The sequence below is a fragment of the Poecilia formosa genome, unplaced genomic scaffold (genome assembly GCF_000485575.1).
Source record: "Poecilia formosa unplaced genomic scaffold, Poecilia_formosa-5.1.2 Scaffold14, whole genome shotgun sequence".
Lineage (NCBI taxonomy): Eukaryota > Metazoa > Chordata > Actinopteri > Cyprinodontiformes > Poeciliidae > Poecilia > Poecilia formosa.
Genome location: NW_006799953.1, coordinates 1,343,390 through 1,365,890, shown reverse-complemented (window position 1 = coordinate 1,365,890; position 22,501 = coordinate 1,343,390). Strand labels below are relative to the sequence as shown.

Here is a 22,501-nt window from a genome sequence, read left to right as displayed (position 1 = left end):
ACTTTGGAACTCTTTAGTGAGTGTTAGGGAAACTAACACTAACACTCATGTTGTTGAATTAACACTGTTTTTTTTTAACATGCAACATTTACACTGGAAATCTAGCACTTTTGAATTTGCTGTGTATTCACGTGACGCCGTCATGCATTAACTTCAGATTTATTGGTTGTACATTCAGGACATGAATCTCGTGTAAACTGGGCCATCACTTCATTCACACAGCTGAATAAATTGATACAAATTCATATATAAAACTATTACCAAAACCCCTCCATCAATATTCCCAACAATACTTTCATTTCAGTTCCAAGAGTTCGTTCATTATTAGGTCAAACCAACGTTTGGAACAACTTGAAAAAACACTAAAGTATTGACTTTTATCAACTCGATAAAAACCATGAAACATGACCAATGTACCTGCTTTTAAAACACTATCAGTATTATAATATGTCTAGTCAGTTTGAGTATGGCTGCATTTCTAATTTTTTCTCTGCTTTATGATATTCTTCTGTTTTCTGCTGTGTGATATCCTGATGTTTTGATGTTTTCTGAACGTTTTGGTTGAAAACAGGTTAAATAAAGGTTATATAGACATGAAATAAACCCACAGCATCTCCAAAGCGCTCTATTAGAAACCAGTTAGGGCTAATGGGAGCCTTACCCTCACTGGAGGACTCTTGAGTAAACTCCATTACGCATATGAGTGGCACATTACTGCCATCCTGCAACATTTTCCGACATGCCAAACAAATGCGTGACAACCTGCCTTAACTGGTGATCAAATCGGGTATTCTGCAGTGTCAGATGCAAAAAGGAAATGCTGGAGTGTTGTTTATTTAAAGCTGCGGCTCTTCTTTTACCATGGAAACGCAGGCAGTGTGACGGAGCATTTAGGTTTCAGAAAGGTTTTATGTAACAAGGCCTAATGAGTGATGGCTGCTGAGCAAAAATACAGTTTCAGGCAAACTCATTTGTGAAAACCCGAAAAAGAAAAAAGTTTTTGTTCAGTCTGGAATAATCTACTCAGGTTTCAGTAATTCAGTGGATGTAAATAATAATAATAAAAAATTAAACTACTCCTATTTTTTTACAAACAGAAAAACTATTTTGTAAACCACTACATGGCGTTTTAAACATAGTTCTCAGTGAATAGTAAACCAATTAAGCTTTACCTGAAATATTATTGATTTTAATCATCCACTTGAGTCAAATATGTAGCTCAAAATTCAGATTTTATGAGTCATTTTAATTTACTGTATGAATTTATCTGATCATGCTGAGGCTCAGGTGTGCCGGCTTGAGAAACTTATGAATCAGTTCTGAGAACAGAAGTCGTTCCCAGGGAGAGCCGTGCTAGATAAAATAGCTGACTAACTGGAAAAATATTGACAGGTTAAATATCGATCGCCTTCATTTACTGAGAAGCAGAGGGTATTTTTTCGACAGAGAGTTTGGAATAACTTAAACACCAAAATCAACCAACCTCACAAAGTCTGTCTGGCTGATTTTATCCCATTTTCTATGTATTGGTTCAGAAGCTACCGCTTTGAACAGTTTGGGTTTTAATTAAAGTATTGGTTTGGTTCATATTCACGCTGTGACTCGCTAAGGTCGATGTTCACCTGGAGAACATCGAGTCGATTTCCATACAAAATCCATCCCATCGTATCTCCCGTGGGTCTTAAAATCGGTGTTATTGGAAGTTGTGGAGCATTCCCTGCATTAAAGTTTAATGTGAGGTGTTTTGTTTCTGCATCTCCAGCCTGGTTGGATCCAGAAGGCCATGTCCTTAGGCTGAGCCACAATATGCCTGAATAAATAATAAGCAAAAAAAAAAATAAAAATAAAAATTAAAAAAAAGAAAAGCTGCTTTGTTTAATATGCAGAAAAACATTGGAAGCATCTTTTAGACATTTCATTCCACCTGTTTGGCACCAAGGACAGCATATTTCTGATTTTCTTTTTTTTCCATTAATTCATGGGAAAAATGATTTTTTCACTATGCAGAAATGAAAGCATGTATCATTTTAAAGATTTTACAGACCTTGGGGAAATGAGGAGCATAACATCTCAAGGCTTATAGAAATACTTACTCTTGCGGTCAATTTCTTCTTCCTCTTCTTCTCCTTCAGTTGTCTCGTAATGGTTGCATAGTTTTCCCATGGGGCAGTATTCTGAAAAGCAATCTCCTCATCCATTTCCTGTTTCTGGCCATTTGTTTATATTTTTGTGTTGCCGTCCATTTCCTGTTTTCACACCACACTGCCTCCTGTTTTCTATCCTAACACTACGGCATGAAACCCATGATGAGATTCTGACTTTATAAGATTGATGCCACAAAGAGTTTTTCTGGCATGACAGCATCAAAACGTAACGCGGTCAACTTTTTATTTTTAAAATAAAATGGCGGAAACGGTCACTAAAAGCCAGGGATGTCAGACTCATTTTCGTTTTGGGCCAAATCAAGATCCTTAATGTTTTTAAAGGGCCGGTCGTGCCAGAATGTGTCGATAAAACCCATCAACCAACTGTTAAATAATAACAAATCTTTGCAGTTTTAGTAGTTCCTAAAATTAAACATCTTTTCACATCGTCCAGTCCCTCCAGGATTAGTGATTTTTTTTTTGGGATGGAACAATAAATTCACAAATTTTGTGGGGCTAATTTAGAAATATTCTCAAGGAATTTTAAAATATTGACGTTTATGTGTGACGTTAAATGTGACATTGCTGACCGTCACATCGATCACAGACCAATAACTTCACAGACTAATAACTTGACATCAAATAAGGCTGAGGCAGTGGGTCGTAAAAGTACAAAATACTCCCACCTACCGGTGGGAGTTAGTGGTCAGATAAACACAATGTTTCTCATAATTTTCTGGATCATTTTCAGTTATGTATTATCAAGAAGAAATGTGGGAATCTGTTGATTTTGACATGAATTTCCACAATCACAGGAAACTGGGAGGACTGGTTGATGTAATTTGGCACCTGGAGTCTTGAGGGCCACACAAGAAGCTACGGCGGGCCAGATTTGGCCCCCGGGCCTTGAGTTTGACACATGTGCTATAAGCAAAGTAATAATTATAATATCTTACGCTGATTTTTGTAAGAAACAGAAATCTGAGCGTCAAACACTGATAGTTAGCTCTTATGTAGATTACAGTCTGGGATTTTTAAAAATGTTTTTCCAACCCTAAGCATTTTTGAAGCAGCCGACTTGTCTTTTCCTCCATCCAGACTGGCAGCAACAGGTGGAGGAGGGGTAGTATAACTGAATATATTATGACCAAGATGCAGGAGGTTTTATTGAAGGCTTTTAAAACTTCATGCCTGTTTGCTACGACTTTGAGAGGAAGCTAACAGCTAGTCAGACGTTTGTCCAGCTTAACTGTTTAAATGGACTCAAAATTTTCCTTTTTCCAGGTTTTGTAGTTATATTGAAAATCATTCCTACGGAGATCATAACCAGGACACAATAACCTGCACAAGCACATGAGAGGTTTCTGCACTTCGATATGTATTTTTCCAATCAGTGATTAGCATAATTAGCTATATGACTATTCAACATTTCACATTATCTCTCTGTTTATTTTATAGTAGTAATTGATCTGAGAACCCATTTTCGCGTTGTTATTAATAATAGATTAATTTCGGCAGCATAAATTCAGAGAAGCTGTTTGAGAGTAAAAAGAGTAATTTCGATTTAATGAACCGAGCCATTAAGACGAGGATCTCTCAGCAGAGCCGGAGCTCCCATCACTTTCTCCTGGAAAGGTCCAGCACCGACTCACGCTTCCTGTTTTCACGCTTCCTGTATTTTCATGCTTCCTGTATTTTCATGCTTCCTGTGTTTGTGGGAAGCTGCTCTCACTGTGGCTGCACCTCGCTTTGCAACCAGAGGGACAGATGTCAGAAAGTTTGCTTCTCCCTCTGTTCTTTAATTTCTTTAAATCAGGGCATGGTGCATGGTTGCTTTTTGAGATCTTCTTGCCTGCTTTGTGTCGTTATATGTTGACTCAGGCTAGGATTTATTTAATGCTCTAAATTACAGTAAAAAGAAACAAATCGTTGAGAGGACGACTACTTTTACGGTACCATACAGACAGTCGTATTTGACGAATTTTAATATTTCTGAAAAGTTTATTTCATTAACTCAGATGACTGAGACACATAATGTACACGTAAGGTGTTTTGAAGCCTTTATTTGTTTTAATTACAATTATTTTCCGCTCACAGGTGATTAAAACACGACGTTTAAGATTAGAAATTACACCAGACTGATGAAAGAAACATTTAAAACACAGAAATGTGGGCTTACTGAAAAGCATTTTTAATCCTCCTTAAGGATACTTATAATCTGACAAAAGAGCTTCATCAGAACACCTCTAATTTATGAATGACACAGCTAAATAATGATTTTAATCCGTTATTAAAGCTAGATCTATTAATCTGAGGAAGCCAGATTTTTGTCAAGTGAAAAACATTTCCTTTTTTCTTTTCACATTTTTGTGAATTTGCAGGGTAAAAATACCCAGCATGCTGCGGAAAACCCTGCATTTCATTTATCTGATTTGTAGGAGCTGCAGCCTCCGTCTTTTCAAGCCGTTGTTAAAGCTACAGAACATTTCCATCGAGACTTCACAGCTCTCACTTAAAGCATATCACATTTCCCTGTGCCCTGTTCATCTTTGCCTGCCAGTCTCCTGAAGCGCTGGGGTAGTTTCTGAGAAATCTGCATCGTAGTCCTGAGCTGTTGCATCGTGTCGCACACACAAACTGTCCTGTCTGAGCTTTGAGGCCTTGAACACTGCAGCCTGGTTGGCTCCATGTGGAAGCAGGAGTAAAACTGCCCAGGGTTCCTCACATTGCATAAGAGTCTGATAACATTAGATAGAAAAAAAAAGAGAGGGTACGCCTTATTTTTACATTATTTCACTGGAATAACAGAAGGAAAAGAGAGATTCAGCAAAGATGTATCAGCTCTTTTCAGTAATTCAGAAAAGATGCTTCCTTAAACCTGAGCTGAATCTCTTTATTTCAGGCTCTTGTAAGGGCTGAGAACAGCAGAAGAACAGAATGGAGGAGATTATGAATAAATATAAATAATGTACTTAGCCATGATACTATGGAGTGAGCTTGAAAGGGCGAAGATCGGACAGTGACTCTAGTCCTGTAGTAATCATCAGCACTCGTTGTTTTATCACATCTGAACTGTGAGTGATTGAGATAATTACCAGTTTATAGCGACATTCAACGTCTTCTACTGCATTCAAGCGCAGTCACAAAATATCAATAAAATCTCTGAGTTTTATGCTGATTCACAAAGTTTGCAGAGTTAATCTGCTCATAAAGAAGAAAATCGCCAACTGATGTAGAGTTAATCAAAAGTGAAGTGATCAAAGCTTTTAATTCTAATCATTTAAATTCTTTTCAACAGAACGATGGCAAGAAAAATAAAATAATATTAAATATAGGTCAAATAGTTTTTTTATTTCAATGTTTTTTCTAGTTTTGTTTTGTTTTTTTGGTTGGTCTCTTGCTTTTATTAAATTTAAAAATCATGTATGAGCCGACCTTTGTCTATCTTCTGACTGTCTTCAGTCTTTTCAATGTGTAAAAAAAGAGCATTATGTGACTTTGGGGCTCAGCAGTGCCCCCTATCGGCCATACTTTTCACCTTACGCTGCACATTTTCACTGCACATTTATGACCAATTACACTAAAGATGCCACACACATTTTTGGGGGTTCATTGTCAAACTTTCCGTACACAAGACAAATAAGAAAAAAAAAACACAAGACGAAACCAGCACAGAAACAGATAAATAATATTTTAGTGTAGGATACAAGCTTATTATACCTTCACTTTGTTATTTCAATTTCCAGCTAAGTCTGACAGACTCATAAAATCAAATATAATCAAACTGTATTCATTAAATTATAATTACTTTAGAAAGACTGTGGAATATCAACACATATAGTGTATGTGTAATCAAACATGTCAGGTCAATCTCAGGTCATTCTGATTCGGCGGTAATGGAGGTTATTAGAAAGAGTTCTGTTGCCAAACAGCTAAAGAGTCATTTATAGTAAATCTAAGTCTTTTTTATCCTACGGTATCTTCTCCTTAAAGCCCTCCGGAGACACTGAGACGGCTGTAATTGATTGCTATCGAAAATTAGTTACTGGATAACTAACTTGCCGTATGAGGCCCAATCAGTCTTCTAGCTTCAATCTTTTAAATATATGAGCTTTATTACCTTTACATCCCCTCATTACTTCATTTATGATCCTTTAAGCGAATGATTTTGCAGAAGGATGGTGTTGTGCCTCAGTAACCTGGCACTGTGACATAATGTGAAATAATCATGTCTCCAAACAATAAAGCACCTGTATCCCTGCTGACGGTCTGCTAGCCTGCAGGCCATTATCAGTGGCGCTGTTCTGTCAGATCAGCATATGTTGTCTGATAGTCATACGCTTAGCTCAGACATGTATACGCTGTCATTACCATATGATTTTATTTAATCAGCAACATTGAATCATGACGTAGATTATCATACACTTTATTATTAACAGCTGTATGGCATCCTGACTTAGCGGTTAAGTAGGTTAATGAGTTTTACACGGGCGTGTGTTGTAGTTGACTGCAGCTGCAGTTAGACCTGCTTTAAATACACTTTGAAACCACGACAACGCACGTCTATCTATCTAGTTATCATACTATATCATATTATAAACAATTTAATGACTTATTTTCGTCATAACTTGTTGCGTATACTGAACTGACAACTCCACTGGCGGTCGGCCTTCTTAATGCGCATGCGCGGGCATGCTACTCACTGCATGTATGCTATCCTGACAGTGTATGGACATCTGATAGAACAGGGGCATTAAAAAATGTGTTGGCAATATTCAGTGGCGCTCAAATCATACAAATAGATTAATAGTAAATTAATAAATATTGTGAAGAGAAACCGCTTATTTTTTCAACATTAAAAACATTTGTTAGGATTGTGTAGGAAAAATGTTGATACCTTTTATACATTCAGTGTTTTGTGGTCAATATTATTCACCGTTTTATTAATGTGGGTTGCCAGTTTGGTTCAGGCTTCCTATCAAGTTATAAGAATGATAGAAAACTTCCTTACAAAATGCTTTAGACCTGCAGCCCATAGGCGGTTCTAGACACAGGCTAACAGAAGTTAGCATGGACAGCGCTTTATTATTTTTGATACTTTAATTAAAAATGAGTTGTACAAGTTTATGTTATTGGGAGCGAGGGGGGCGATGACATGTAGTTGCACCCCTGGCCATGATGTTAGGTAAACTGAGATCACCGTGTTTTTGGACAAACATTCAATTATCTTTGTAGTTTTGCTGTGAAGATTCACAAAAAGATGAATTCAGAAGGCATTGGACCCAGTGTTGCATTTCTGCCTTGACATTGTGTTGGTCTGACAGAGTGAAGGGACTTTTTCCCCCGACTTTATTCCATTTCTCTGGGACTAGCGCTTAAAAGATTCACAGAAAAAGAGCCTCTGAAGTCTGACTTCAGCTTGAAGGCTTTTTAATAAATCAGCAGTCATTTCTGTGTATATTTCCCACTTTTCCTTCCATTGGTCTACACGTCAAAGAGCCGCAACCTTGTTTTCACGTCATCGTTTTTGAATTAGTGGGAGGAAATGAACATGCGTTGTGACAGGCGGTGAAAAGCCTGAACTGATTGAACCTCACACGGCTGACGACCCAGTTAAAGGGACAGTTCAGGTTTTTGGTAGCGGGCTTTTGTTGAGAGGTTATGAAATGTAACTTAGCAAGTTTGCTTTGTGGGAAACACAGATTGCTTATTTTATTAATCAAACAAATCAGTGTTTTCCTCAGGCATTTATTACTATTTACAGTGAAGTTTATATAGAAAAAGAGGCTGTAGGTCTCTGAAATACCAGCCAGTTAAAAGTTATGTTTAGAAAGTTTTATATCTATGTTTAGTTTATGAAGCAGAAGTTATCCTGTGCTATCCTGTGGGTATTAGGGTGTTTCCTTAGGAAACACCCTAATATGTAAAAAAAAACAACAAAGTTTCAACAAGTCATATCAAAATAAATTTAAATATATCATCTAAAAAAATGTGCATAAAGGTGAAGCAAATAACTAGCATAGTAAACAAAACAAAAAGTCTTAAGAGTTGGTCATAAAGGATTAAAGGAACAGTATGGATTTTTTTTGTCCTGATCCAGAAGATATTTTTGTGTAAAAAATATGAAAAGAGAGTTAAAAATGAAGGAATCGCTGAGGTGAACCCAGAGATGAATGAGAAGACTAAATTTGATGGTTAGAGTCACTGTCAGCCGTTTGCCAACAGGAACAAAAGCTGCAAACTCTTAAAGACGACTCTTCTGGGAACAGGGAGCGTCTTTGTCACTAATATTCCACTGCATGAATGAAAACAAACTTTTCTCCTTCAGGTGATGATAGACGAAATGTCAGGGGATCGGGAATGCTAGCAGCAAACACACAAATGTGCTGAATACTTATTAAGATATTTCAGTTTGGATTAACTGTGAATCATATCTGTGCAAAGCTGTGCCACAAAGCTAAAAAGGAAATAAATAAATAAAATAAGTGTAGCGTAATTACCTGGAGAGTTAAAATTAGATTGCTTGGTGCACAAGCTAGAAGAATGGCAGTCTCACATTAGTGCTGCTTAAATGAAGCAGAGCTTTCCTTCTCCCTTAATGAGACTGGAAGGAAGATGATTTGTGAGCTGCGGAGCGGCTGCTGTGAACCTGTTAGTCAACGTTTACCGCACCGCTTCCATCTTATCCTGGCTGTCCGCGCATCCTTCAAAAGTCTTAAATCCACATATCTAAAATTAAAATGTCTTAAACTGAATTAAAAATGTGATTTAGTCTTCAATTTGTTAATTACAGGACTTGAATGTATCTATTTAATCTTGTATGTGTAGTTTTTCTAATGGGACTGTCCAGTTTGGCAAAAGTTTGACTTTGTGGCGATTGAGGCTACCGCTAGCTAGCTGCTAATATACCCTTAATAACAAGCTGGTTAGCTATCCTGTTAGCATTTGTCAGCAGTTGTACGTCGTTTGTTTTCACCACTGACTCGCTTCTGTTGCCAATCCATGCGAGGCTAGGTGCCTTTAAGCTAGGCACTATGGGGTTTTTTACGATGCTTGGTTACGTAGAACAGGATCACCCAATCATCCACAACATTTAGAATTTTTTCTGTCTTAGATTTCATTCAAGGTGGCATTACAAAAGCTCTTAAAAAGTCTTAAATTTGACTTGTAGATCCCCTGTCATCTGTGTGCATCCAAAAGTGTTACTGATCGTGACTACGTCAGATGTGAGCAACAAAGAGCATCGTATCAGGATATTGGTTTCCCCCTTTTAAGAAGGGAAACAGCCTCAACTCTTTCATCTTTGGTTATGTAATTGCTCCGATTACCCACTTCAACCCTGACAGGAGCAAACGGGTTGCACATTGTGAGGTGGCAAACAAAACCAGATGCGAGCTTATCCTCAATACGGATCTTCCTGTAATCCGCAAGCGCGGAATCAAAACGCTTTTCCATGTCCGCTTGTTTATTTCAGTTCGGAGGTTTGTGTCTGTACACCATAATCTAGTTACCACAGGGATGCATTTAGATGGCAAATATGATTCAACTGCATGCAGAGATTTTAAGCCGTTCCTCCTGGCTCTGTGTCAAAAGCTTAAAAACTTGGCTTCCTCCCCGTTTTTCTCTCCTGCGTGCTCAAACGTCGACTTGCACACAGAAAGGAGCGAGCGGAAAGCCTGAGACGCTGTAGCCGGCGCACACAAATACAGAGAGGATACAGAGGGCCCTGGAGGGCCGCTGCAGAGTGTCAGCTCTTTGTCCCGGTCGCTCAGGGAAATATTGGGTAAGAAAAGCCAGCTCTGTTTGAAACACGAACTCTGGCAGCCCGCAGAGCAGCAAGCACCACAGACTCACTGCAAAGAAAGTGGCAAGTCTCTGTTGATAGTGAAACACCTGGACAATTAGCGGCAAAATGGAAATTCAACTGCAACTCGCGTTCTAGTTACAGCTTATTTTTCACTCCAACAGGTAAAACTGAACCGTGTGACTGGTTGAAAACAACGCATGGAGGAATTTAAGTAAAAATGGCAAAACCCCTGCCAGCATGCCTAGGTGGGCCCCATATGGGGAAAAGGAGGGCAGACTATATGGGTCCCATATGGGTTTGCCCATGTAGGGCTACAGCCCACATGGGCCCTACATGGGCCCTATATGGTGGTGGCCCACATGGGTTTGTCCATTTAGGGCCCATGTAGCGCCCATGTGGGCTGTGGCCCTACATGGGCAAACCCATGTGGGGCCATCGTGGAACCCACATACAAACCCATATGGGACCCATATATCAACCCTCCTTTCCCCCACATTGGGTCCCACCTAGGCATGTTGGCTGGGACCGAAGGAAGGAAGTTTTATTAAGAAAGTCCTATGTACTACAGCACGAACCCTTTGAAAACCTTTGCACGTCCACACACTTAACATTAATTAGTTTTTGATTCCCTGTTTGCCATTTTCCAAAGTGAAAACGAACACCATGTGGACTCTGACTTAAGCTCTTGCCTAATCACAATCCTGCACCCTGACGTTCAGCATGAAGGAGGCACAAACAGCCTCAGGTGGCGCGCAGAGATGAAGGCTTTTCATAGAAATGGGATTGGAAAATTAACTCAGCGCAAGTTGGTGGGGGGGGACTTTACTCGATCTGCCTCTTGAGATCGGGGATCTTTAATCAAAGATTTCCACTCATGATCAAAGCGCCCTTGCCTTCGTGCTTCCCTTCCTTCACGTCGCCCTTTTAATCCGAGGAGCACGGGAAAAGCTTGCCGTCGCTTCGGCATTTTTTCCCCCCTTACATCTGTAACTTGTATTCTTCTCATGAACTTCTTGTGGCAAACTGTCCTCCCCTGCCGGATCTCGCTCTCCGTCGTCATCTGAAGGAAGCATTACTCCTGTCATAAATTAGGCAGGACGCTTGAGTCTCTGTAAGCCCGATGATCTTGGTTCGGTAGTTGAGGATTTTATCCACAGCTCAGCTTCCTGTTTGACTGCAGACACACGCTGCCCGACTCTAATCTCTCATTGTTATACACTCCTGACTCATTATGTGCAGCAGTCTGCAGCGTGCTCAGAACTTGCGGGACTCTCTCGACCCCTCGTCAGCCGCTTTAATTGCCTCGGATGCTAAAGAAGTTCCCTTTAATTCGCCTTCGGAGTGGCGTTTTTGTTTGATGTTCGAGGTTTAAAGAAGTGGAATCAGCACACACACACACACACACACACACACACACACAAGCGCGGCCTTGATTGCAAATGAGAAGACAGAAGCAAACAGCCAAACATACAAAAGCGATCTGTTCGCATCTCACCTCCACTACTGCGAGGCAAAGTAGAGAAATTAGGTGAGCTCTCGCTTCTCTCTGACACCGTGTATTCACCTGCCTTCCCTCCCACTCGAGCCGGCCCACACCATCCACCTACACGCGGCCCCTGAAACTCTGCGCGCGCAGACGCGCTCCGTTCTTTCCTTTTGTCCTCCAGTGGAGCTGATACTCGTTCTGTGATGAGCTTGACATGGCGAGGGTTTTGTTTGTCTTTAAAATTAGTGGAGAAAAATAACCAGAGAGAGAGAAGGAGAGAGAGACCTCTGCTTGTGAAGTCATAAAGCAAATACAACCCACATGTAGTTACTATTAACACCAGATACATACCGGAGACAAAGAGTATCTATGGAGTACACTGTTGGTATGAAATGATTTTTATTTCAAAATCTCAGAATAATTAAAGGTTTTTTTAATTTACTTTCTTGAAATTGTGAATTTCACAAACATTAAGGCTGCTTTCACACTGAAGGTTTTCCTCTTTTTTCCTGAAATCCATTTTTTATTGTGTGTGTGTGTGTGTGTGTGTGTGTTTGTTCATACTACTAATTAAACCCGACTGCAGTGAGACTTCTGTGTGAATGGTTTGTGTCCCCAAAGCGACCCACATGCACAGAAAAAGAACTTTGATGTCACACAGCGGCGCTCTGCTTACGGAAGTAATAACGGATGGAGTCGTTTATGAATCAATTCATGAAGTTTACTCGGCAACGAGAGCCGACAGTATCGTCTCAAAATCGTAACAGCGAGAAGAAAGCTAATAAAAATAAAGCGATGACCTTTTGTGGAGCATTGACTGCAACTTCTGACCCAACCAGGAGTGGTGGGACTGCGATGTGATTCGCTCCAGTGTCACAGACATCTTTCATAAGATCATAATTTTAATTTTCAGCCATTTTTTTTACACCCTGATTTCCACGTCTGTCTTTTTATGGTGCATAATTATGACGCATGTCCCACAAAAATTACATAAAAATCAGATAAAATTTGCCATGCTAATTTTAGCTGCTATGAAAGTGTTACTATTCACATTACACGAGTCCCACACTGAATGCCACTCAGTGAGGAGGAAGCCACTGGTCCAAAAGCAGCAGGAAGAGATTACCGTTAGCAAATGTCCTCATTATTATGGAAAACAGAGCTCACATGAGAATCCAACAGCCAGAAATTTGCTGGAGGTCTGATTTTTCTAAAGGTGGAATTTGTAGCTGAAAAAGTGTGTGAGAGAAAAGTTGCCAACAAACCAGACGAAGCTAAATGTCTAGCTTACTACCATGAGAATCTTGTGGAAGGATATTCAAATTATTTGACCTTAATCATGCAGTTTCAACATTATATCTACCAAATACAAATGAAATATACGTAAACCTATGAATCTGAAGAAAGCTAAAACAAAGTCTCTCTCGTTCTGACCTAATTTTTCCAAAATAGCAAATGTTTAGCTTGACTTAACGTCAGTGAGGGGAAAAAAGGCCAGTAATTTGATTTGAGCTGTGTCTTTGGGCCTGTGCGATCCTTTTCATCTGCCTCTGAGTCCTGTTGTTGGAAGAATCACACAGGTTTGCATCTCACACACTTGTTTGTGAAGCTTCCTCTGTCCCTTCCTCACTTTTCTTGATTTCCATCCTCGCTACTCTGTCGCTCACATGCTCTCCCCTTTGTTTTCTGCAGGGGATCTACAGTGTAGCACCACAGCAAAACATCAGACGCTCAGCGCAAATCCCAACGGGCTACGTTTTTAATTCTCTCTATTCATTCACAGAGTGCTGTTCCTGTGCCTCTAATTCTCCATCTTCTTCTCTTACATCTGCTACAATGTGTCATTATCTGCAGCTCAATTATATCCTCTTATCCTCCCACCTCTTCCCCCCTGAAAGATCTAAATTTCTCCAAGCGAAGGTATCTGTGACTCATAAAAATAGCCCCGGCATCCGTTACCAGAATAGGCCGCGTACAATACTATGGAAGGACTATTTAGCATAACCAATGTGTGGGCTGTGATGTTTAATCAAAGAGATGTGGAGCGTTTTTAAAAAACAATAAAGGAATTAGCGCTTACATGGTTTCGTCGTTCTGGAACTCCAGCTTGCCGGAAACCTCGTCGTAGTCCTCCCCTGCTTTGGCGGTGCCCTCGACGGTGTGGTAAGGCACGGCCACCTTCCCCCTGGCACCGGACGTCCTGTGCACCTTCACCTGCATGTTGCCGACGCTCTCGCTCACCCTGGTGGAGTTGCTCTCGAACGTGAAGATGCCGGCGTGGTCATCGTCGTAGATGGTGACGGTGGCAACGGGGGCGTTCCCCAGGGCCGCCTTGGGAGGGACGTGGGAGGAGATGCCGACCGTGCTGTTGCTGGACGTGATGGAGTTGGGCTCCAGGACGGAGACCTCGGCCCGGTGGACGATGCGGGGGTTGCTGAGGCGCACGTAGAAGTGCTCGTCCTCCTCGAAGATGTCGTCGTCTATGACGCCGACGGTGAAGTCTTTAGTCGTCTCGCCAGGCTTGAAGACCAACGTGCCCTCGGCAAACTCGTAGTCTGAGCCTGCAGTGGCTGTCGCATCCTCCGTCCGGTAGTCCACCTGTGTGCCACGGGTGAAGAGACTTCATTAAATATTTAGAGAGTGGAGCTTTAGCAAATTGCTGACTGGTTAATATTTCATAGCTTAAGTAGTTTGGGTTGGTTTTTATTTCACACTGAGGATTTGGAAGATTTTCACATTTACACAGCCTGGCAACAGTTTTCATACATTTGACCCTTACGATGTATTTCATTAGAATTTTAAGTGCCTAAGACAAAGTAGTGTATACATATGGCTTTATTTTATTATGTTTTGCAAATAAATATCTAAGAAGTGTGGCTGCATTGATTCCACCTTACTTGTCAAGTCAAGTTTATTTATGTCATATTTGAGTAACAAGGCAGTTCATAGTGCTTTTCATGGTAAAAACACCATGTACATTCTCAATCCCAGGAACACCATCATCATTGAACTCAGGACAAGTTCAAGGTCACTGGGTTCTAGCTCTCACCTTAACTGTGCAGCCGGCCTCTCCTCCATGGCGGCTCACCGTCAGCTTCAAGGACCCGCAGTTCTCAAAGCACTGGTAGTGAGAGGGGTCGAACTGCAGGTAGATGGTGTTGGGATCTTCCTCCTGCCCGCTGGCCTCATGACAGCTCACCACTTTCCTGGCCTGGTCAGCCGCGTGCTTTTTCAGGATGTTCCCAGCTCCGATCATCATGCGCGTGGCCTGAATGCGATAGAAGGCCCGGCTCTTCTGCTGCTGCACCAGCACTTGGTAGTTGGCCATCTCAATCAGCTGCTCCATGTCTTTGTCTGGATGCCTCTGTTTTAGGTCCTTCAAGGTGCGCGCCATCTCCCGGCGGGCCTCTTCCTCTTGGTCCTGCTCGGCGCTCATCCCTCCACCCTCCTCCACCCCCTCCAGCATCCCATCCAGAGCCTCCTTGTTGTGAAGGTGGGAGTTCGTGCCCTGTCCGTCCATCTCCAGGTCCATTTTGGTGAACATGGCATCACCTTCGGACTCGATGATGATGCCTCGGTTCTTGTCGGTGCGGTAGCGCTTGCTGACGTACTTGTAGAAGAGCAGGCGTCGGTCTGCGATCCAGGCTTGCAGCACGCAGAGAGGGAAGAAGAGGAAGGTGAGGACCGCCTCCCAGACCTCGACCTCCCCAGGAGAGAAGACAGACAGGATCAGGTACAGCCAGATGTAGGCGAACACGCTCCAGGCGGCAGTGACAAAAAACACCCGCAGGTGCTTTATCTTGCGGGTCTCGCTCTCTGGCACCACGTAGACACAAATGGCGATAATAATGAACATGTTGAACGCAGCGCTGCCCACAATGGTGCTGGGCCCCAGAGATCCAGCTTCAAAGTTGTGGCCGACCACTTCGATGACAGACAGCAGGATCTCTGGCGCCGAGGAGCCGAGAGCCATCAAGGTCAGGTTGGACACCGTTTCATTCCAGATGCGCACGGTGGTCGTTGTCGTTTCGCCGTTCGGCTTTTTGATGGTGATCTCCTTTTCCTGAGAGGTGATGACCTCGATGGAAGACATGAAACGATCCGCGATGATGGACATACCCAGGAACATGTATATGAGAGCCGCAAAGTAAACAATGGCGCGAGCCACCTTGTCACCAACCGCAGGGTTCTGGGGGTTCCACATGGGCAGCACCACGCCCTCTGAGCAGTTGTCCTCGCTGGAGCAGTTCTTCGGGGTGTCGCCGGCGTCTTCATGGCCGGAGCTGCCGTGGGAGAAATGAGTGACTCCTGGCTGAAGGACCAGCAAGAAGGTGATAAACATCCACGGGGCGATGGGTCGTGGTAAGCTCATGGTGCGTTTGTCTGAAGTCATGATCAGATTTGGAGTCTTCTAATGCTGGAGATCAAATTGTGTCACATTTGAGGGTTTGTGGAAGGTTCCTCTGCAAGAGAACAGAAAGAAAAGATTTAATATTGAAGGAGTGTTCTAGATCCAGTGCCTTAACAAAAGTTTTTATACTTTGAATGTAGGACTGGATGATATGGCTGAAAAACATACCACAATATAAGCATTTCATTTCAGTTGAGATGGATAATTACTGATTAGTTTATTGTTTTAAATATCTGAAATACTTCTGATGAGGTTGCATGACCTTTCCTGTTTAATCCAAAGTTTTCGCTCCGCGTTGTTATTTTTAAGCAGTTTCGAGGCCAGGTGGCGAAACCTGAAACTGCTGCTGTGCAAGTTACCCAGCAACTTGTTGCTAGGTAACAAGGAGTGAGTGAGTTGGTTGATGCCACCAACTATCTCACTCAAACATGAGAGTTTGAGCGGCTAAAGCCTTTCCTCTGCTTACATATCCCAGAATGCCATGAGGTTCTGGGGAAAATGGAAAAAAAAATTGAAAACAATGAATACTTTTCCTTCATTACTGTGCATTGGTCTATCAGATGAAATCCAACCACACAATAATTTGAAGTTTGTAGCAAAATGTGGATGAAGTTGCAGGCGAATAAAAGACATGAATCATAATCAGTTCTTTTTAGTTCTCTTCCTAAAATGACCTCTAAACAAAAAAAGTAGGCAAAAGCAATCAGAGCTGTGCACTTTTATATAAAACTGATGTGGGGATCCAACCGTTTGTTCAGTCCAAGCCTCTGGCAGCTACTTTTGGTTGACTCACAGGGTACTGAACAATCCAGTTAGACTCCTACACATATAATGTGTCCATTGTGTGCAGAGAAACTGCAAAAATGTTGCACTCTGCACCTGTAGTACAGAGGGGAAAAGTGACTAAGTCCACTGCGTACGCTGTAGTCAGATGAAGATCCAGAAATAATCTTTCTTGGTATTAAGAGAAAGCAGGAAAAGAGCTCTGGTCCCTCGGTAAGCTCTTCTACATTATTATTTAAAAGAAAAACACTCCCGGTAGCTCATGAAAACTGCATGGGAAAGACTGCTTAATGCTAAAGCGTAGTAAACACCTCTAGTCCTGCGCTCTACATAGCCAATATCAGGGGAAGACCTTAAAATAATCCTTCAGTGGCTTTCTTGGCAGCTGGGTTTTAACAGCTTTGAGCGAACAATCCAGGCAGCAGCGCCGACACCACCCGGGGAATTAACATCTGCAGCGGCGTGAGCGGCGAGGAACAGCCCAAGAAACGTCAATTAATTTAACCGGTGCCTCCTAATCAAAAATTTAAGACCACCTCCATCCCCAAAATAGGTTTCCCCCCATCAGCAGCAGGGGGAGATTCACGTTGCTTTACGTACAGCACAGGCTCTCATTGGCATGCAGCAGAGGAGAGCTGCATCCTGCACTCTGACCCACCTAACAGGAGGAGCACGTTTCCCCATCGAGATTTCATTTCACGGGGCGAGGGGAGGGCAGGGAACACAGATGCACAAATTAAGCTGGAATTATTTATTTTTATTTTTTTAACTGCAGCTCATGAGGGAAATAAGCCGACTGTATTTGTGCATCCCAGTGTAACGGCTTAACAACACCTGTATGCTCATCGCAGTGAGCCAAATGCCAGCAGGGTTCGGCGCTGCAGATGGCAACAAAGCAAGTCGAACCGGCACAGTTCCCCCTGCTCGGCTGCAGATGCATAAAATAAAATGCAGTCCCTTTCATCTGGCACACAAGCCTGCACAAATGTGTGAGTGGGTGACGTTTCTATGGCAAAGGCAAGCTTTCCAACTGGTAGTGGTGCTGAAATCCACACACTTCTTTTGACTACGGTATCAAGCCACAGAGTCTGTGTGGTTCCTTCGTTTTTCTGCAGTGGATTTCTCACAACAACAACAAAACAAACATGAACAAGTAGTAGCAGATAAATAAGGTTCATCTCTTGTTTCACTGGAGTTTTGAAGTCAAAGAGTGAAATATTTAACCTTCTTCTCATTTCATTGATTATGTGGGAGAATACCAGTTAGAGGAGAATAGAAATATATTTTATTGTCCCACAGAGCTGCAGGACATTCGATTGCATCCTAAAGCAAAAGGTAAACGGTAGCAAGAAAAATGTAAAAAGAGAAAATAAGACTTATTGTAATGTATGTTACCAGAGTAAACTCTAGCTCTCTGTACTGAGGGATTATAAAATTGACTTATTTTTAAAAAAAGTATTCATCACCGATGTTGAGCCCAGCAGGATGTTCCCTTATGATTTCATAAAAAAATAAATAAAAACTCATGTCAGTTTTTAAAACAATAAAATGAACAGAAAAGTAGCACAGACCGAGTTAAACCGTGACAATTTAATCCTCCGACATTTTTCTTTCTGCCAAGCAGAGGTTCAAAGGCCAGCAAATAAACACTTGCACATAATGAGTCATTTTGATGCCTGCTTGCTCTTGTTTTGAGTCTGTCTGTGTAAGTGTGCACACACAGTCACGGTAAGAATCGAGAGTTCTCGCAAATGCCATGAAGGAAAATCACCAAGACGAAGGAAAAAAACAAAGGAGCTTTGACTAAATTAATGAATTTAGTTGGCGCCCCTGGTAAAGTTACGTAAAACTTGGTTTCGCAGGTTTTACTCAAGTTTATCGTGCAACACGTTGGAACTCACTTTGAGCAAAAAGTGGCAAAGTGGGGTCAGCAAGTCTCTGTCGCGCCACCTGGTTGCTTGGGAGGAGTTACAGAAAACAACTTCCTGTCCCAAACCAGGAGCATGTGTGTTATTTGAGCCTCATCCCAATCAATTAGCAGCAAAATGTTGCAACTTTAAATAACAAAGAATCTCCCGATCTATTTACAATGTTACAAGAAACCATGAGGAAATTATATGCACTTAGCGGTTCGTTAAAAAATATTTGCCACTAAAATATGTTCATGTCCAAACAGATAAGCAAAGAGGAAGCCAAGATTTTAGAAAAAGATGATATAGTTGCAAAGTAAAAAAAAAAAGACTATAAATTCATCAAAACAGCTGGTTAGTTGTTGTTTTTGTCCAATTTCCATGTAGGATTTGCTTTTTGTGCGTTTGGAATGGATGATTATCAGAGCCAGGCTAGTAGGACAAATATTTTTGTTTGAACCAGATTCACAAATTTGCCACACATTCAGATATTCAGTGCCATAAGGATTTTTGGTATCCATCCCCAGATTTATACCAGTCAATAGCTTTAAGTCTGCTTTGCTTGGCGCGTTCTTTAGTCTTCATGCTGTAATAGCAGCCAGTGACTGGATCTTCCAGACTCAGGCGACTTTATGCTACCATCACTGCAGACACAGTCAGTGCATTCAGGAAGTCTCCATCCACTCAGCACCAATTGGGTGGACCTCTGTTAAACTACATCAGTCACCTTTGTTCACTATGATTGATTTGTAAAATCAACAAAAAGGCCAAAACATCCAAGGGGGAGAATACTTTTTATTGGCACTGAGCCTCCCATAGAAAGCTGAAGAAAAAGGACGAAGTGGACGAACTAGAAGGCCTGTCCAAGACAAAAGGTCAAAGGTCCTTCTCTCTTTATGCTCCAACCTTCTGAAGTGTTACCAAGTTCTCTTCTATTGGCAGAAAATGGTTGTAACAAACACTGGCTTTTACATATACAAACAATTATTGCTTAGCATGTAATTTCTAGCGTCAGGAATAAAAAGATGGATTTAATACAGTTTGGGTTTCTTTTTTTAGAGGCATGGAATTTGCTTTATTCCTTGCATTATATTGAATTTTATTACCACATTACTCACCTGGACGCAGTTGTCAGTTGAGTCAGCCCGGTGTAGAAGTTGTAGCCTCAGGAGATGAACTTCTCCCTCATGTTGCTCTGTGGAGACACAATTCATCTGTCATCAACAAATTGCGGAGAGTGTTGTACAAAAAAAATGTACAAGGAAGCAATCCACGTTAGTACAGAGTTTTAATGAGCTTATTTACATTAATAAATAAATGTCACCTGGGGGAACGAAAAAACACAAATAATAATACTGATAATAAAACGCACAGTTGCGTGTTGAAGACGGTTAAAAAAAAATAGAGTCAAACTACAAAGGAGAATGGAGATCAAGTGGATTGCTGATAATCCAAGCAGGAGAGAGCGGTCCGGTCGGTGCACACAGCTGTGGCACAGATACTCACAGAAAGCCCCGAAGCCCGACTGGATCCCGGTCTCACCGTGGCCACCCTGCACCACCTGAACGCGGAGAGGCAGCCTGTGTGCCATCCACGCAGCGGGCTGGTTTGATGCTCCTGGCTTGTTGCGCTGGCGTCTTGGAAATGCCGCGTCGCTTCCCACTCCGTTTCCTCGATGTTTTCCTGACAGTTAACCCTACCTCAGCAAACTTAAGGCAGTCCGATCACTTCCCCTCACTGATTTGCTTTTTGAACCATCTTCCACCAAAGCTATTGCTTTTATTGTTATTATTTAATTTCTAAAGTAAAATAAAAATAAAAATAAATCAGCTTTCTTCTCTTTAGACTATAGGGGCGATTGTTGATGCGTAAAAATAATAAATTAAATTGCTGGGTCTATCCTCGTTCCCTCAGCTTCAACCAGAGAAAATTTCATGAGATTCGCCAGTTTACGAAAATAAAGACGAAAAACATTTTCTTTGGAAAGCCGGGGGAAAAAAAAAATCCTTCGCTCTTCTGTCTAAGCTGGTAACGCCAAAAAAAAGAAAGAAAGAAAGAAAGAAAGAAAGAAAGAAAGAAAGAAAGAAAGAAAGAAAAGAACCAAGGACCGCACATGAGAGTAGGCGTGAATGGATGGTGTAGAATCGAAAGGACGCAAAACGGCACGGAGCATGGATCAGGACAAGATGGACATCAAGCGGAGGAATGGTGGCAGACAGGGAGAGAAGTTGAGGTGCTGTGCAAAAAGGAAGAAGGCTCGCCTTACTCTTGCGGCGTGGGCAGCATTGGCATAAGAAGCGCGATGAGCGGAGAAGCGAGAGCTGTAACACTGCAGAAACAGGGGAGGAGACGTTCACAAGCGGCGCTACACGCACGGCTGGTCCTCCTGACTGCGCATCAGGAGTCCGGGATGAATGAATGGACAATTAGACTCCAAAAATCCACGCAATTGTACACTCATCATAGATATAGACCATAAAGGGAAGTTGGGTATATATACACACACCAATGGCTTTTATTTGTTGTTGTTTTGAGCCTCCCCGATGTTGATTTGTTTCTGCTGTGGGTGGTGGGGTGGCGGGTGTTTTAGTCTGGAGGGTTATATATAGCACAGAGAAAACGCAAAGTCTCAATTTCATCCTTAAATAGACTACTGGCCAAATGATCAAACTCACTCTCCAAAGTAAAAATGACTGAAACTGACCAGTTGTGTAACAAGACTAAACAATAATGGAGATTTAAAACAAATGTTATGCAGTTGAAATCATATTAAATTCATTACTTCATAGTTCCTATGAAGTTGGTGTTTTGTGCTGCCTGGAACCTAAAACACCATTAAATCCATCAGTGATTATTGACTAGATTGGTTTCTTGTTTTTGTTTTGTTTTGTTTTTCAGGTAAAGGGTTAAAAGGCACAATTAGTGGATTCAATTAAACACTGTTTAGCTGATTAGATTAATTATCTATTTTTTTCTGCAAAAAATAAATCAAAGAAAATGTAAGAGGGAACTTAACCTTTCAATGTAGGATATATTTCTATGATAACAAAGATAAGTTACACGTCAAATAATCACTTGAGATTATTTCCTTACTGATTAAACAAGTTTGTTTATTAAAAGTTGGAGAGGTAAAATGTGTATTTATAGTGTATTTATTTAATTATTTGTTTAAGCTTTATGTTAAAATCATGTTTCTGAATGGATTCCTGACCAAGAGGCATCAACAAATACAACACAGAAAAAAAAATTATTGCAAGAAAGTTATATATTAGTAGGATCCTAAATTGTGTTTTGGTGTCTAAAAGTGAACAGAGAATCAGTTATGCAAACACAGACACCTCGAATTATGAAATAAGTGAAATATCTAGCTTAATGAATTGATAAGAAAAGATAAATTGAACTGGGATTTCTACTATAAATCAGAGTTAGAAGAGGAATCAAAATAAAATGGTTAAAACAAGCCGTTCATTTTGGTTGGTGCAAGTTGGTTGTGCCACCAAGAGGGGAAACAAGAAACACTGTTAGCTTATATGGCTAACAGTGTTAGCTTGTGTGGCTAACAGCGTTAGCTTGTGTAGCTAACAGCGTTAGCTTGTGTGGCAGTGCAAAGACAGTTCCCACTGTGCTTATCAGTGCATATTGAGGTATATTTGGTGTTAGAACAATTAAAACAGGCAGTTTTAACCATTTTTGAAGGGAGTCTCATATATTTTGCAGGTGGTTAGGGTTTCTAACTCCAATGGTATTAAGTTTGATGCTTCCATATTAGCACGAAGGTAATGGAGACAAAACCCTGCATAAAACGAAGATGAAGGCAACTCCTCTTTCAAAATCTGTCTGGGAAGAACAAGGATGTGAAGATGATTGAAAAGAGTTTGTTTTTCTTTTAAAATATGGTATTTGGTGATATTTTAGCCAATTGTTTTCATGAGAAAATTGGGAAAATATGTGAAGTAGGAC

General features: G+C 41.2%; 1 protein-coding gene across 2 annotated transcripts in view; it reads right to left on the bottom strand.

Annotated features, from left to right (window-relative positions):
• Positions 1 to 20,996, bottom strand: part of slc8a4a (solute carrier family 8 member 4a) — a 40,410-nt gene extending 19,414 nt beyond the window's left edge. Inside the window, exons 1-4 of one of the 2 annotated variants that reach the window (XM_007545865.2) lie at positions 20,048 to 20,996; positions 19,660 to 19,736; positions 14,487 to 15,900; positions 13,518 to 14,035 (exon numbers count right to left, since the gene is read on the bottom strand). In XM_007545865.2, the coding sequence (XP_007545927.1) occupies positions 13,518 to 14,035; positions 14,487 to 15,830 (1,862 nt within the window). In that variant the 5' untranslated portion in view covers positions 15,831 to 15,900; positions 19,660 to 19,736; positions 20,048 to 20,996. The remainder of the gene's footprint in view (positions 1 to 13,517; positions 14,036 to 14,486; positions 15,901 to 19,659; positions 19,737 to 20,047) is intronic. The other variant, XM_016668287.1, reaches the window with a different exon arrangement.
• Between the last annotated feature and the right edge of the window lie 1,505 nt (positions 20,997 to 22,501).